The 16,391-nt window shown below is 45.6% G+C and overlaps 1 protein-coding gene across 7 annotated transcripts in view; it reads left to right on the forward strand.

The window, feature by feature from the left end:
* Positions 1 to 16,391, forward strand: part of RFX2 (regulatory factor X2) — a 90,087-nt gene that overhangs the window by 56,233 nt on the left and 17,463 nt on the right. For 6 of the 7 annotated variants that reach the window (XM_043911816.1, XM_043911809.1, XM_043911811.1 and 3 more), the window contains one exon: positions 12,693 to 12,767. The exons of the other annotated variant lie outside the window; for it this stretch is intronic. In XM_043911816.1, the coding sequence (XP_043767751.1) occupies positions 12,693 to 12,767 (75 nt within the window). The remainder of the gene's footprint in view (positions 1 to 12,692; positions 12,768 to 16,391) is intronic. 7 annotated transcript variants of the gene reach the window in all.

A 16,391-nucleotide genomic window follows, 5' to 3' on the forward strand; every position in this document is an offset into this window, starting at 1 on the left:
GGGGGGATCTTCCCCAAGATCCCCACTGTGGCCCCTTATTTCCCCAGTGTGGATCCTGGCGATCCCGGCCAGTTGTCGTGTGAGTCACTGGCTCCTTCCTGTTCCTCCGTCGTCTTCCTTTACCCAAAAGCTCATTCATCCATTCACCAGCTGAGGGCTGCCTGGGCTGTTTCCAGTTTTTCATGATTTTGAATAAAACAGCTAGAAGTACTCACATGTGTAGACACACGTTTTGCTTTCTCTGGGGTTAATCAGCGCCCATGAGTGGGATTGCTTGCTCCTATGGTAAGTACCTGTTTAACGTTATCCGAAACCACCCATGTTTTTCTGGGCAGTGTTGAATTCCTCCCCCAGCCCGGTGTGAGCGCCTCTCATCCACCTCGTCGCCAGCAGCTTTCATTCTCAGATGTCGTCAGCTTCTTTTATTTTAGCCATTTTCATCAGTGTGCAGTGACAGTGGTTGTAATTTGCATTTTCGTAATCACTAGTGATGGCAAGAACCTATTCATGGGCTTTGCATTTCATATATCTATTGTCTAGAGATGTGTCAGTTGAAGTTTATTGTTATTATTTTAACTGTGTTATCTATTTTCTTACTGTTAATTTTGAGAATTGTTTGTATATTCTGGATTCGAGTCCCCTGCCAGATTTGTGATTTGCAAATATTCTTTCCCAGTCTCTAAAGTGTTTTTTCATTCTCTTACAATTCTATATAAATTTTAGATCAGTTTATGTATATTTACAAAAAAATTCCTAGTGAGATTTTGATTAAATAGCCTTAAAGCTCTATATCATTTTGGAGATAATTGACATCTTTTAAGTATCTTTTGGTTTTGGAGCTATTGTAAGTGGTATTGATTTTTAATTTCTAACTCTTCATTGTTAATATATGAAAATATAGTTGATTTCTGGCTCTTGACTTTGCCTCCTGAGACTACCAAACTCACTTTTTTAGTTCTGAGAGTTTTCTGTGGTCTGCAAATAGGAACAGTTCTATTTCCCCCTTTCCAATCTGGATGACGTTTATTTCTTTTTCTTGCCTTACTGCACTGGCTAGAACATCCTGTGCGTGCTAATTCACTTCAGTCATGTCCCACTCTTTGCGACCCTATAGACTGTAGCCCACCAGGCTCCTCTGGCCATTGGATTCTCCAGGCAAGAATACTGGAGTGGGCTGCCGTGCCCTCCTCCAGGGGATCTTCCCAACCCAGGTATCAAACCCATGTCTCTTATGTCTCCTGCATTGGCAGATGGGTTCTTTACCACTATCGCCACCTGGGAAGCCCAGGACGTCCTGTACAATGTTGCATATGAGTAGTGAGAGTGGATATCCCTTAGGGAAAAGCTTCGGTCTTTCATCTCTAAGTGATGTTACCTGGAGGGTTTTCACAATGCCCTTTTTCAGTTTGAGGAAGTTTCCTTCTATTCCCAGTTTTCTGAGAGTCTTTATCATAATTGGATGTTGAGTTTTGTCAAATGCTTTCTTTTCATCGATACGATCGTGTGCTTTTTCTTCTTTAGACTATTGATATAATGGGTCAACTAAAAAATACCTTCCTGTTTTTGTGGAGGCCTAATCTTCAATAGAAGGGGGTGCTCTAGCCTCATCCCTGTTCTCTTGATCCTGATGTGTTTCAGGGTCACCCTGATATCAGAGGCCCCCCAAGTCTCGCTGGCCTCTCCTTTCTATGTCCAGAGTGTGGGCGCTGTCTGCCCCGCCACCCCTGGGGCACCCCCAGCCTGTGCCTCCCCACCTGCTCCCTGCAGGGCCCTCAGCACACACACCCTCAGAGGACTGGCTGGCAGACCTGAGCGTGGAGCTGCTGTCCAGTCGGGAGTGTTCCTCACAGACATGACGCCTCCGCATCAGCAAACTGCATCGACTCATACTAGTGAATAAACTAGGGTCACGGGTCACAGTCCAACTGCGGTCATCGGTCATGATGTTCTCTGTGGTCCATACCACCTCACCACAAACAAAGGCAGCTCAGACCCTGGGCTGCCCTGTCACTGTGGTCTGATATCTGGGTTTCAAGTTTTTTCATTGATTGAAAATCCATATACAGTCTGTATTTTGACACCCTACCCTGCTCTTCCAGGACAGATTTTATTTTCTTGAGTTCCAAAATCACTGTGGACAGTGACTGTAGCCATGAAATTAAAAGATTCTTGCTCCTTGGAAAGAAAACTGTGACAAACCTAGATAGTGTATTAAAAAGCATTATTCTGCCAACAAAGATCTGTCTAGTCAAAACTATGGTTTTCCCAGTAGTCATGTATGGATGTGAAAGTTGGACCATAAAGAAAGCTGAACACTGAAGAATTAATGCTTTTGAATTGTGGTGCTGGAGAAGACTCTTGAGAGTCCCTTGCTGCAAGGAGATCAAACAAGTCAATCCTAAAGGAAATCAACCCTGAATATTCATTGGAAGAACTGATGCTGAAGCTGAAGCTCCAAACCTTTGGTGACGTGATGCAAAGAGCCAACTCATTGGAAAAGACCCTGATGCTGGGAAAGATTGAGGGCAGGAGGAGAAAGGGGCAACAGAGGATGAAATGGTTGGATGACATCATCAACTCAATGGACATGAGTTCAAGAAAACTCAGAGAGATAGTGAAGGACAGAGAAGCCTGGTGTGCTGCAGTCCATGGGGTCACAAAGAGTTGGAAACAACTTAGCAACTGAACAACAATAGGTAGAATCTAAAATATGATACAAATGAATTTATTTACAAAACAGATTCACAGACACAGAAAACAAAGTTATGGTTACCAAAGGGGAAAGTGGGTGGGGGAGGGATAAATTGGGAGTTTGGGATTAGCAGATATAAACTACTATACATAAAATAGATAAACAGTAATGTCCTACTGTACAGCTCAGGGAACTATTTTTAGTATCCTTTGATAAACCCAAGTGGAAAAGAGTATGAGAAAGAATATATATATTTTAGTTGCAGTATTTGGGGCCTTGGGATGACAGATTCAAGTTCTGCAGTGTGCAGGCTACAGCAGACATCTCTGAGATATGCCACTTGAAATCCTAGGAGTTTCTTGTCTGAGTCATCGGAGACTCAGCTCCTGCTTTCAGGACCCCAGCAAACATCCTTGCTTTGACCACCTGCACTCGCGGGTATAGAGGAGCTACATCTCACATCCTCTGTCCAGCTCGCCGAGAAGACCATCACGTGATCACTCCAAAAAGATGTGTCTGTGAGGGACTAGCTTCCGTCTACGCTCAGTAAGACTGATGGAGAGCCCGTCCATGCCTCCTCTGGCCTGGCTTCCCACGCGGGCCCCTCCATTCTCATGGCACCCTTCCTGGTGGCCCACGGGGCTGGTGCACCATCCACGTGGCCTCACAGCTCACAATGGATCATCAGCCGCAAAACGGCTCTTCTCTGTAGCCTGTGTTTTCAGGGAAGATCAGGATATCTTGATGGCGAGCTCACATGCCTACTGGGCTTTTGCTAGAGGCTACCTTGCCCCCTGGACAGACCTTTGTCCAAATACCACAGGAAACATTTTGCCAGCAAAAGCACATCTATTTTTCTCTAAAATACTCATCATCAGACTTCCCTGGCAGTCCAGCGGTTAAGACTTAGTGCTTTCACTGCAAGTGAAGTGGGTTTGACCCCTGGTCAAGGAACTAAGATCGTGCAATCAACCAAAACAATAAATAAATGAATAAATAAATAATTCATCATCACTTTTTATCAGTTTAAGAGACATTTTAAAAGAATTTTAGGTTTATAGAAAAATCGAGCCTCAGATCAGTTCCTTTCAGTCATTCAGTCGTGTCCGACTCTTTGCGACCCCACGGACTGCAGGCAACCCAGGCTTCCCTGTCCATCACCAACTCCTGGACCATACTCAAACTCATGTCCATTGCGTCGGTGATGCCATCCAACTATCTCATCCTCTGTCATTCCCTTCTCCTCCTGCCTTCAATCTTTCCCAGTATCAGGGTCTTTTCCAATGAATCGATTCTTCACATCAGGTGGCCAAAGTATTGGAGTTTCAGCTTCAGCATCAGTCCTTCCAATGAATATTCAGGACTGATTTCCTTTAGGATGGACTGGTTGGATCTCCTTGCTGTCCAACGGACTCTCAAGAGTCTTCTCCAAAAAAGGCATCAATTCTTTGGCATTCAGCTTTCTTTATAGTCCAACTCTCACATCCATACATAACTACTGGAAAAACTATAGCTTTGACTAGATGGACCTTTGTTGGCAAAGTAACATCTCTCTGCTTTTTAATATGCTGTCTAGCTTGGTCATAACTTTCCTTCCAGGAGCAAGCATCTTTTAATTTCAGGGCTGCAGTCACCATCTGCAGTGGTTTTAGAGCCCCCCAAAAATAATGTCTCTCACTGTTTCCATTGTTTCCCTATCTATTTGCCATGAAGTGATGGGACCAAATGCCATGATCTTAGTTTTCTTAATGTTGAGTTTTAAGCCAACTTTTTCATTCTCTTCTTTCACTTTCATCAAGAGGCTTTTTAGTTCTTCGCTTTCTGCCATAAGGGTAGTGTCATCTGCATATCGGAGGTCATTGATATTTCCCTTGGCAATCTTGATTCCAGCTTGTGCTTCATCCAGCCCTGCATTTCTTTTTTTTTTTTTTTTATTTTTTTTTTCAGCCCTGCATTTCTTATCATGTACTCTGCATATAAGTTAAATAGGCAGGGTGACAATATACAGCCTTGATGTACTCCTTTCCCAATTTTGAACCAGTCTGTTGTTCCATGTCCGGTTCTAACTGTTGCTTCTTGACCTGCATACAGATTTCTCAGGAGGCAGGTCAGATGGTCTGGTATTCCCATCTCTTTCAGAATTTTTCACGGTTTGTTGTGATCCATACAGTCAAAGGCTTTGGCATAGTCAATAAAGCAAAAGTAGATGTTTTTCTGGAACCCTCTTGCTTTTTCGATCATCCAGCAGATGTTGGCAATTTGGTCTTTGGTTCCTGTACCTTTTCTAAATTCAGCTTGAACATCTGGAAGCTCAGGGTTCACGTACTGTTTAAGCCTGGCTTGGAGAATTTTGAACATTACTTTGTTAGCAAAATGGTTGTCTGAGGAGGCCTTACAAATAGCTGTGAAAAGAAGAGAAGCTAAAGGCAAAGGAGAAAAGGAAAGATATACCCATTTGAATGCAGAATTCCAAAGAATAGCAAGGAGAGATAAGAAAGACTTCCTCAGCGAGCAATGCTAAGAAACAGAGGAAAGTAATAGAATGGGAAAGACTAGAGATCTCTTCAAGAAAACTAGAGATACCAAGGGAACATTTCATGCAAAGATGAGTGTAATAAAGGACAGAAATGGTATGGACCTAACAGAAGCAGAGATATTAAGAAGAGGTGGCAAGAATACACAGAAGAACTATACAAAAAAGATCTTCATGACCCAGATAACCACAATGGTGTGATCACTCACCTAGAGCCAGACATCCTGGAATGACAAATCAAGTGGGTCTTAGGAAGCATCACTACAAACAAAGCTAGTGGAGGTGATGGAATTCTAATTGAGCTATTTCAAATCCTAAAAGATGATGCTGTGAAAGTGCTGCACTCAATATGCCAGCAAATCTGGAAAACTCAGCAGTGGCCACAGGACTGGAAAAGGTCAGTTTTCATTCCAATCCCAAAGAAAGGCAATGCCAAAGAATGTTTAAACTACCACACAATTGCGCTCATCTCACACACTAGCAAAGCAATGCTCAAAATTGAACCTAAACCAGAGAATTTCCATGATCCCCCACCCCATACCCACACAGAGCTCTCCTTATTCTTAACATCTTACCTAAGTTTGGTGCATTTGTTACGGTCACTAAACCAATAGTGACACCTTATTGCTATTAACTAAAGCTCTGGTTGACATTAGGGCTCCCTCTTTGTGTTGTACGTTCCATGGGTTTTGACAAACTTCTAATGATGTCATCACTTTTGAATTTGGTTTTTGCACATTTCTTTGCAAAGGGGGAAGCAGTGTCCCTTTGAAAGATCTATCTGAAATTTTTGTCTCTGTTCTGCTTTAAGTGACAGAATTAAAGAATGCTACTGGAAAGCACTCTGGCACTTATTCTAAAAAGTCTCAGTTAATTTTCCAGAGAAGTCATCATCCTATTTAGCGTGACACAAACCCAAGGGATACATGTGGTCATCATTCAATAAAAACTTCCTTCTAATTTCCTTCATCTTTTCTTTATGGTCTTGTTTACTTTCATGGCTCTGTATGCAAATACCCACAGTGTGTGACTCCTGATTGACTTCTGGTCCACAGATGGGACTTCTGATTGGTTAATAGGGTTGAGTGGGGATTGGTTTCCAGGTCTTGGGGAGGTCATTGGGTCAATGAGGTCAATGACCATTTGGGGAGGCTGGCTGAAGGACCTATAGGAAAGCTTTGTGCTCTTTTTGCAACTTTTTTTTTTTTTTTTGCAACTTTTTTGTAAGTCTGGATTTATTTCCAAACTAAAAATTTTTTTAAAATGTTTAATTGATGAATTAAGAAGTAGAACTACAATATTTTAAGTTCTGAGAACTACAAAAAGAGTGAAACATGTTTGTTAGCCTTTAAAAATGACTACTTGGACTTCCCTGGGGGTCCAGTGGCTGAGACTCTGCACTCCCAATGCGGGGGGTCTGGGTTCCATCCCTGGTCGGGGAACTGAGATCCCACATGCCGCAAGGCACAGCCAGATCCAGCCTTGAGATACAAGTTTGCTTCGATATTGGTCATTGCTGGCCCTTTGCAGGGGTGATCTTGGTCTGTCGGGTCATTTTAATGAGATTACTGTGTTATGGATGGAATGACCATTTGGACGGACACTAATGAACTCAGAGGAGAAGTAACTTTCACCCTCCCTTAGAAGACATGAATCTAGTCCTTATGTCAGGCAAAATCTTGCCAGGATTATACAAGAAAGAAAAGGAATTTTTAAAATTCCTTAAAAATTTTTAAATACTAGACCAATTTCAATATACATGTGCGTGCATGCTCAGTTGCTCAGTCATATCTGACTCTTTGCCACCCCATGAATTGTAGCTGTCCAGGCTCTTCTGTCCGTGGGATTCTCCAGGCAAGAATACTGGAGTGGCTTGCCATTTCCTTCTCCAGGGGGTCTTCCTGGCCTGGGGGTCAAGCCTGCGTCTCCTGCACTGGCAGGTGGACTCTTTACCACTGAGCCACCTGGGATACTTGAGAGCTATTAAAACTTATCTGCACTCTGCTATCACATTTAATTCTTGAGACACTGTATCTTTGATCATAAGTCCTTAAGCCTTGTCTCCCCACCTTTCTCCAGAGCCCCTAAAGCATGATATGTGTGTACCCTTTTTCACAGGCATTCTGCTAATAATTCATGCAGTGGAAGTCAGTGAAATTAAATTGCCAAGGAAAAGGAATAAGGGCTGCATTGCGTGCAATCAAAAATAAAGATGGAGGACTTCCCTGGTGGTCCAGTGATTTACACTTTGCCTTCCAATGTGGGGGGTGCAGGTTCAATCCCTGGTTGGGGAGCTAAGATTCCACATGCCTTTCGGCCAAGAAAACAACATAAAACAGAAGCAATATTGTAGCAAATACAATAAAAACTTTAAAAAAACAAAAAGGTCCACATCAAAAAAAAAAAATCTTAAAAGAAATAAAGATATAACTCCTGGTAAGTCAAGAAATATGTATGTGTGTATATATATATATATATATATATATATGTATGTATGTATGTATGTATGTATAACATGTATACATATGTTATATATGTATATTATATACATATACATAATATTATATACATATACATAATATACATATAATATATATGTATATAATATATATAATATATATATGTATAACATGCATCCATGTTATATATAATACCAAGATGTAAAGGAATCCTCAAAAAGTTGAGAAAACAGAAATGATTTTAGGGATGCCTGGCCCTGGGGTGGGAATGGGGCACCTCTACATCCATCCTTGGCTCTTCCTTACATGTTGGACATGTGCAGCTACCACTTTAATAAAAAAATCTTTTTAGTAATAAGAAACTCCAGTGGAGTATAAAATTAGTTTCCACTTTAAACACTAACTTTTCCAGCCCCTGAGAGGACTGAGCAAGCCTTTTGTACTTGTGCAGTTAGAATCCCTGGGTCAGGTTTGTAAGCAAGCCTCCCCTCCGACTCAACACCCAACTCCCACCCCCCATCCCCCCATCCCCCCCACCCCAACCCCTGCCCCGACTGACTTCAAGTTCCAGTGTGAGAGGCTCCTTTTCCAAGGATGCTGGCTGACTGGGCGCTGCTCGGGGCTGGGAGGCGGCGCCGCAGCGCCCTCTGCTGGATGCACTGCGCTGTGCCTTCCGTCCTAACTTCAGGGCACCAACCTCTCCGTCGGAACTTGGGGAACTAGGGATGTTTTCCTGAACTTCATCACCTTCAGAAGCGTCCCCGATGCCTTAATTTTAAAATGCAGTGAACACCTTGGGAGGTTCCACTTTGAATCAAGTTAATTTAATGTATAATATCAGTGGGCTTGTTCAGACCCTGTTTACTAGCTAGGGGGTTTTGAGGATGGCCTTACACAGCAAATGTTCATTTGTATTCTTTTCCACAATACTCAGAACTCCACGCCTTTTAGCAGTCAGTCTTACATATGTCTGGCACCCTCTCAGGAGCTCCATGAGATCAAAATTGTTTTCATGGGCTTCCCTGATGGCCCAGTGGTTAAGAATCCACCTGCCAATGCAGGGGACAGATTCGATCCCTGATCTGGGAAGATCCCACATGCTGTGGGGCAACTAAGCCTGTGTGCCACAACTGCTTACTGAGCCTGTACTCTAGAGCCCACAAGTAGAATCTGCTGAAGCCCGTGCACCTTAGAGCCTGTGCTCTGCAATAAGAAAAGCTACTGCAGTGAGAAGCCCTTGAACCACAACTGGAGAGTAGCTCTGGAGGCTCATTCGGTAAAGAATCTGCCTTCAGTGCGGGAGACCTGGGTTCAGTCCCCAGGTTGGGAAGATCTCCTGGAGTAGCACATGGCAACCCACTCCAGCATTCTTGCCTGGAGAATCCCCATGGACAGAGGAGCCTGGCGAGCTGCAGTCTATGAACACATGAAATGCTATTTTTCCTTGAAAGGATGACAGACAAATTATGATTATTCAGACTTGGAGATCTGGCCCACATTTTCTCAAAAATGAAAGGCTGTGAGCCTGACACATCCAGGGAAACAACTGACAGATTTTATTGCCAATATGTTCTACAAAAAAAAAAAAAGAAAAAATAGAACTTTGGAAAACTGGTATCTTGCTGAAATGGCTGGATGTTTTCGATATTGTATGATGAAATGTGTCAGTATTTGGAAGATCTGCAAACTTGGTGAACCAATATTTTCCAGGTGACCGGTGCACAGTGTTACAAAACCAGGCATGTGAGTAAAAAGATTCATTCAAATCATAAGTGAGACTAAAGTTTTTTTTAATTATATAGTTTTTATTGAGGTGAATTTCACAGAACATAAAAATGCACCATTTTAATTATGTAAAAGGGTACAAACCAGTGGTATTTGGTACATGTTCACAATGTTGTGTAACCATTACCCTACCGAGTTCCAGAACATTCTCATCACCCTGTACCAGTTAGTAGTCACCCTCCCCCGCCACCCCATTCCTTTCTCCTCCAGCCCCCGGCAACTAAACTAATCTGCTTTCTGTCTCCATGGATTCACCTGTTCTGGACAAATGGAACCCCTCACACATGAACCCCTCACATGTGGCCTTTTATGTCTGGCTTGTCTCACTGAGCATCATATTTTCAAGGCTCATTCACACTGTAACATGTGTCAGTGCTTCACTCCTTTGGGGGCATGAATAATATTATATTGTATGTGTGGACCATATCTTGTTTATCCATTCATCGGTGACTGACATTTGCATTTCTCTGCTTTCTTGTCATTATGAATAATGCTACTATGGACAAGTTTTTGTTAGAACACCTGTTTTCAATTATCTTGGGTCTAATGGCATTGTTGGGTCATGTGGCTTAACCGAATTTATATTTAACAAATGTTTACCACAGTGGCTGAACCATTTTGCATTTCCACCAGCAATGGACAAGGGTTCCCAATTCCTCCCCATCCTTGCCAACACTTGTCATTAATATTTTTCTTTTTTCTTTTACTAACCATCCTCATGGGTATAAAGTGGTACCTCATTGTGGTTTAGTTTGTATTTCCCTAATGACTAATGATGTTGAGCATCTTTTTATGTGCTTATTAGAGACATATCTATTCTAGACTTTTGCCCATTTTCTAATCAGGTCATTCTGTCATTTTGTTTTTGAGTTGTGAGAGTTCTTTATAATATTCTGGATATAGGCCCTGATTAGATATATGATTTGCAAAGATGTTCTCCCATTCCGTGGGTTGTCTTTTCACTGTCTTAATAGTGTTCTTCAATGTACAAAAGCTTTTAATTTTAATGAAATCCAATTTATCTTTTTAAAAGTTTTTACCTTTTTTTTTAAATTTTACTTTTGGTGTCATGTCTAAAATTCCCAAATCCAAGGTCATGGAAATAACCTTATTTTACCTGATCACTACAGGTTTTGTTCTCTAAGGGTTTTGTTCTTTTAGCTCTTACATGTAGTTCTTTGATCCATTTTGAATTGATTTTGGTATATGCTGTGAGGTGAGGGTCCCACTTCATTCTTTTGCATGAGGCTATCTATTTATCCCACCATCATTTGTTGAAAAGTGTCTTCTTTCTCCATTGACTGAACACCCTTGTTGAAAATCAATTGATCCTGGATGTATGGGTTTATCTCTGGACTCTCAATTCCATCCCATTGTTCTCTATGTCTATTCTATTCTGGTACTGCACTACTTTGGTTACTGACTTTGTAATCAATTTTGAAATGAGGACTTGTGAGTCTTCCAACTTGGTACTTCTTTTTCAAGATTGTTTTGATACTTGGGGTCCCCTGCAATGCCATATGAATTTTAAGATCAACTTATCCATTTGAGAAAGCACTTGGAAGCTGTGTAGGGAATTTTGATAGAGATTGCATTCTGCCTATAGATCAGTTAGGAGAGTATTACCCTCTTAATGGGCTTCCCTTGGCTCAGAGGTTAAAGCGTCTGCCTGCAATGCGGGAGACCTGGGTTCGATCCCTGGGTCGGGAAGATACCCTGGAGAAGGAAATGGCAACCCACTCCAGTATTCTTGCCTGGAGAATCCCATGGACAGAGGAGCCTGGTGGGCTACAGTCCACGGGGTCGCAAAGAGTCAGACACGACTGAGGGACTTCACTTTCACCCTCTTAATAGTAAGTCTTCCAGTCCATGAACATAGGATGTCTTTGTTTGTTCCGATCATCTTTAAGTTCTTGAAATGTTTCATAGCTTTTTCAGTGTACAATTATTTCACCTCCTTGATGAAACATATTCCTAGGTATTTTATTCTCTTTGATACTATTTCAAGTAGTTTGTTTTCTTCATTTCATTTTGCTATCATTCATTGTTTAAAATAACTGATTTTTGTATGTGCATCTGGTATCTTGCAACTCTGGTGCTGATGTTTTTTTGTGTGGATCCTTCAGAATTTTCCATATTTAAGATCATGCTATCTGTAAACGGAGGCAGTTTTGCGTCTTCTGCTTCCATGTGGATGCCTTTTATTTCCTATTTATTTCCTATTTCCTTTTATTCTATGACCCTGGCTAGAACTTCCAGTGCAATGTCAAATAGCAGTGGTGAGAATGGACATTCTCAGCCATGGTCAAAAGAGGTGGTGGGTGAAGCAGAATCCCCTTGTTCCTGAACACGGCTCCAGGAACTGGTCCATCTGTACTTTCTGAATGCTCTGGGCCTGCTTTTTACAGAAGCACCTCTGTGGTCTTTGCCTCCCCTGGGTGCTGAAGGGTCATTTCTTCCAACAGAGCTCACGTTTGCATTTTCCATGAAAGAGCTGGGCTCAGATATGGTGGTTGCCACACATGACCTTTGCACAGACCTGCCGTGGCCCCTCAGCCCTCACCACTGAGAGGCCTGAGGTTCTATCTCAGAAGCCCTCTCCCAGAAAGGGCCCCCTTGTAAGCTGCACATGACTCCCCGCCACTCGGTCCCATCTCTGTGGCCCCAGGAACCTGTGCCCCCTGATGGCAGGGCTGGGGTTGTAGCCTCATGGTGTTCTCCCACCCTGGGCGTTGCAACATGACAGGCTGACCTGGAAATCAGTGCCACAAACTGTCCCCACCATCAGTGGTCCTCTGGTTCTCCCAGCGCACATGACGGGTGTGGGGAGCAGCAGGCGGTTATTACGCTGACTTCACTTAAACTTGAACTTACGCAGCCACTAAGTCTTCTTGTGCATGCTCACATGCAGACTCGTTGAAACTTGGCTGCCCATGTGGACCGGCCCGTGTAGACAGGAGGACCCTCTGCTGCTGGTGTCCGACGGGCTCTGGGCGCCTCTGCATGTGATGAAGTAACTCTCGGGCTGAGGCTTCACTACCCCTCACAATCCATCCCTCACCTAACCACCCCCTGCCTATGTCCAGCCTGGCTTCTATTCCATAGGCACGCGGATCTTTGTTTGGATATTAATACAAACAAATCTTGGCTGATGCTAACTATCTGATTTCCTTTTTTTTTTTTTTTTTCCATTTTGTTTTGTTTCTGCGCACATTTTCTTTAGCTTGAAATGGCGATTGAAAACCTCCAAAAAAGCGAAGGGATCACCTCTCACAAAAGCGGTTTACTCAACAGCCATGTAAGTGTGCGTCGACCTGCTGGTCTGCTCTGCTCTGCCTGTCACCTTCATAGGCATTTTTAAATCAAACAGGGCATTCCCTGGTGGCCATGACCACAGGTTCAATCCCTGATCCCAGAACTGAGACCTGGCAAACTGTGCAGTGAGGCCAAAAAAAGAAAAAAGAAAACAATGAGTTGACACCTTTAAAGTGCCAAAAGGGGAAGGGGGAAGCCAACCTAGAATTCAGCAAAAATATCCTTCTAATTCGAAAGGAAATCAAGATAGACTCTTCCTTTGTGAGAGGAGAATAACGACGCCTCCCTCCTGGTGGGACAGGGATTAAACTGCTTAGTGCACCTAACATCCTGCCCACCAGGCCTGGCAGAGGATAGCACTGTAAATAAATTCACACTCAAACAAGCCACCACCAAAAAATGACACCGGATTTTATGGGGGCTGCCGTAAAAGTTCTTGGCTAATTCTGTGATTAGCTCTTTGGGAAAAAAAAAAAAATGGTAATTTGAAGGACTTCCCTGGTGGTCCAGTGGCTAAGACTCCAGGCTCCCAAGGTGTCATAGGTTTGATCCCTGGTCAGGGAAATAGATCTGACACAGTGTGGCAAAAAAAAAAAAAAAGTAATTTGAGAAAGGGCAAATCAACTAAATCCTACTGATTTTAGCCGCATAAGACCCTTCTCTGATGGGCACACTGTGATCACAGGTTCCAGGTCAGGATGGTGAAAATGGCCTTGCCTCCCACTGGCTTTTCGGGGCAGGATGGGGGCAGGAGGGGCTGACAGCACAGAGGCTCAGCTTCCAGGGACAGTTGAGGAGGGAAAGCGTCCATCTCCCCCACACTCCCCCCTGTTCCCGTTACCTAAACTCTCTGAATTCAACTTTAACATAACTGGAAATTGGTTCGGCATTTTGAAGGAGGGACAGGTGGCAGCAATCAAAACGTGCTTTTGGCATGTTTTCTCAGGCACTTGGCTTGGGATTGGACGTTCCTTGGAGAATTAAAACATCAAAGAGAAGAAATCCCCATTGGTCAAACCCGACCCCGAACATGACCCCACCAAGACTTTTATACCGGCTGAAGTTCAAAGTGAACTAACTGTTCCGGCCGGGGGTTGTTAGGGGGGCAGAAGCCCCACCCACTAGGGAAAGATCCAGAAACTTCTGGGTTTGTGGAGGGGCAGGGCACAGGCGTGGCCAGCAGCTGCAGCCTCCAGTCTGAACCTCAGAGGATAAGCAGTCTTAGACTCCAAGCTGAGCGAGTAGAAAGTCGGCAAGGCACATTCTCTGCTCTGGGACCAGGGCTCTTCAGCTCTGGAGCGGACAGCGCAGCAGCCGCACCGCCTGCGAGGCGCAGCACGAGGAAGGCCGGGTGGGCGTGGCCGCGGGCGGAGGGCGTGGCCGCGGGAAATCGACAAAGTACGCGAAACGCCGGCGCCGCTGCAGCCGCAGGGCTGTCTCTGACTTTCTGACGGTTCTTCTCTGGGAGGTGGGCTTGCCTTGGCTGCTTCCCCCAAACTAGCATCCATTCCTGAGTTTAAACTCCGAGCAGGAAGAACCTCTCTGTGTCCGTTTTCTCCCTGCTGGCTTGTTGAGTCGTTTTCTTCCATCGGGAGCTTGAGAAGTAGGATCTGGGGCTTGGCGGCTCAAAGAGGAGAGGAATAAGGTCTCTGGAAAGAGTGACCCTCGCGCTCGCACTGGTGGAAAACCGCCAGGAGCTTGTCTGGGCCGGGAGAACGAGGAGAGAGCTGGGGTGTGGCCTGGCGACCGGCGGCTGTGTGTCCTGCAGAAAGAGCCCTTCGTGGTCCTCGCCAGCCATGCTCACTGGAGACAGTTGAAATGGGCGCCACCAACCGCAGTCCCCATGCCCAGGCAGACGAGCGAGCCTGGTGCGGGGCAGCGAGATGCCCGGACCCCAGGAAGGCTGGCCTGTGCTTTCCAGACCCATTCCGACGTCAGGGTTACCTGAGCTCCCTAGACTGCCCTGGGGGCTCGGACAAGGGGGTGTGTGGGTTGAAGGGACCTTCTAGCCTGGTGTGGGAGCCCCTGAGAGAGAAAGTGGGCCCCAAGGCATCTCTGAAACGGGGAGGGGCGGTAATTTGATGGCAGGAAACGAACAACTGTTTTGGAGGAAGGAGGCGCTGGGGATGGAGACACCGTCACCGGCCCGGGTGTCTGCAGCCTCGGTGCAGTCACGCTGGCCAGGCACACACCACCCCCCAGGGCTGGTCCCCTGTGCTGTCCCCCGATCTGTCTGGAGAAGTCCCCCACTCCTGCTGACTCAGCGGCCCCTGTCGTGGGTCCCTGCAGAAGTGACCTTGGCCTACTGCATAATCTACTATTCCTCCCCTGGAAGAAGGACCTGCTTTTAGGTGAATCATTCAGATTATATGACTTTGTTTTTTTAATCAAGAAACACATATCTTAAAAAAATGATTTAGCTTTTAGTAGTGGTATCGTGACAGAGCCATGCCCTGCAGCCTGGGGTGGGCCTGGGCTGGAACTGGCAGCTCTGGGGGCTGGTCCTCTGCTCAGAAGCTGCTCCAGATCATGCGGCAAATGCCTCCAACGGTGGTCGAGGTTGGACTGCTGTGTTTTGGAGTCTCTGAAACCCCCTCGCCGCTCCCCTCAGCTGCATCCTCAAGTGTCCAAGGTGCCTGCCTGCCTGGAAGAGCAGCACCACGCAGGTGTCCAGGGCTGGGCCCCAACCCCCACCCCAAGCCCACAACTCCCTCACCTCCCGCCATCTTGCCGGCTCACCTAGGACAGCGAGGTCCTGCTGGGGGCTCTACCTTGCCTTCCCTCCTCCTGCTGCAGCCACACCCAATGCTCCAGGACTGTACCTTCAGAGCCACCCGGAATCGGACTACTCCTCCCACCCCTCCCACCACGGCCACAGACTGTCACCCTACCCCCAGCCCCCAAATCTCCCAGACATTGTAGCAGCTGCCTGCTAGCTAGCCCTTGCTCAGCTTCCAGGCCCTTCTCATGGCAGCTGCCAGAGTGGTCCTGCTAAAAACCTGAGTCAGGCCCTGCCCTTCCTGTGCGCACAGACCTCCAGGGCTCCCACCTCCTTGGAGTGAAAACCCGAGGCCTCCCCGTGGCCCAGAAGGCCCTGCCTGACCTGCCACATCCCCTCCCTGCCCTCCCTTTCTCTCTCCCCCTTACCCACTCTGCTTCAGCCACATGGGCCTCCCCACTGTTCCTCCAACACACCAGGCACAGTCCTGCCCCAGGGCCTTTGCATGTGCTGTACCGTCTGCCTGGGACACCTTCCCTCAACTCACTCCCTCAGCTCCTCCCCCTGTCCCATCCCTGGAGCTCCCAGCTCCCTCTCCTGGATTTTCCCCATAACAGCACCAGCTCTCATTCTGGGCATTTTACTTATTTTTTGTGGGTTGATCCCCCAACGAGAATGGGCGCTTCTGGAGGACAGGGGGCTTTTGTCTATTTTGTTCACAGTTGTATCCCCAGCACCCAGGGCAGGTGGGTGGATAAATGCGTGGGCTCAGTCACTTCAGTTGTGTCTGACTCTTTGTGACCCCATGAACTGTAGCTAGCCCGCCAGGCTCCTCTGTCCATGGAATTTTCCAGGCAAGAACACTGAAATGGGTTGCCATTTCCTATT

This window comes from Cervus elaphus, chromosome 9 (assembly GCF_910594005.1).
Source record: "Cervus elaphus chromosome 9, mCerEla1.1, whole genome shotgun sequence".
Lineage (NCBI taxonomy): Eukaryota > Metazoa > Chordata > Mammalia > Artiodactyla > Cervidae > Cervus > Cervus elaphus.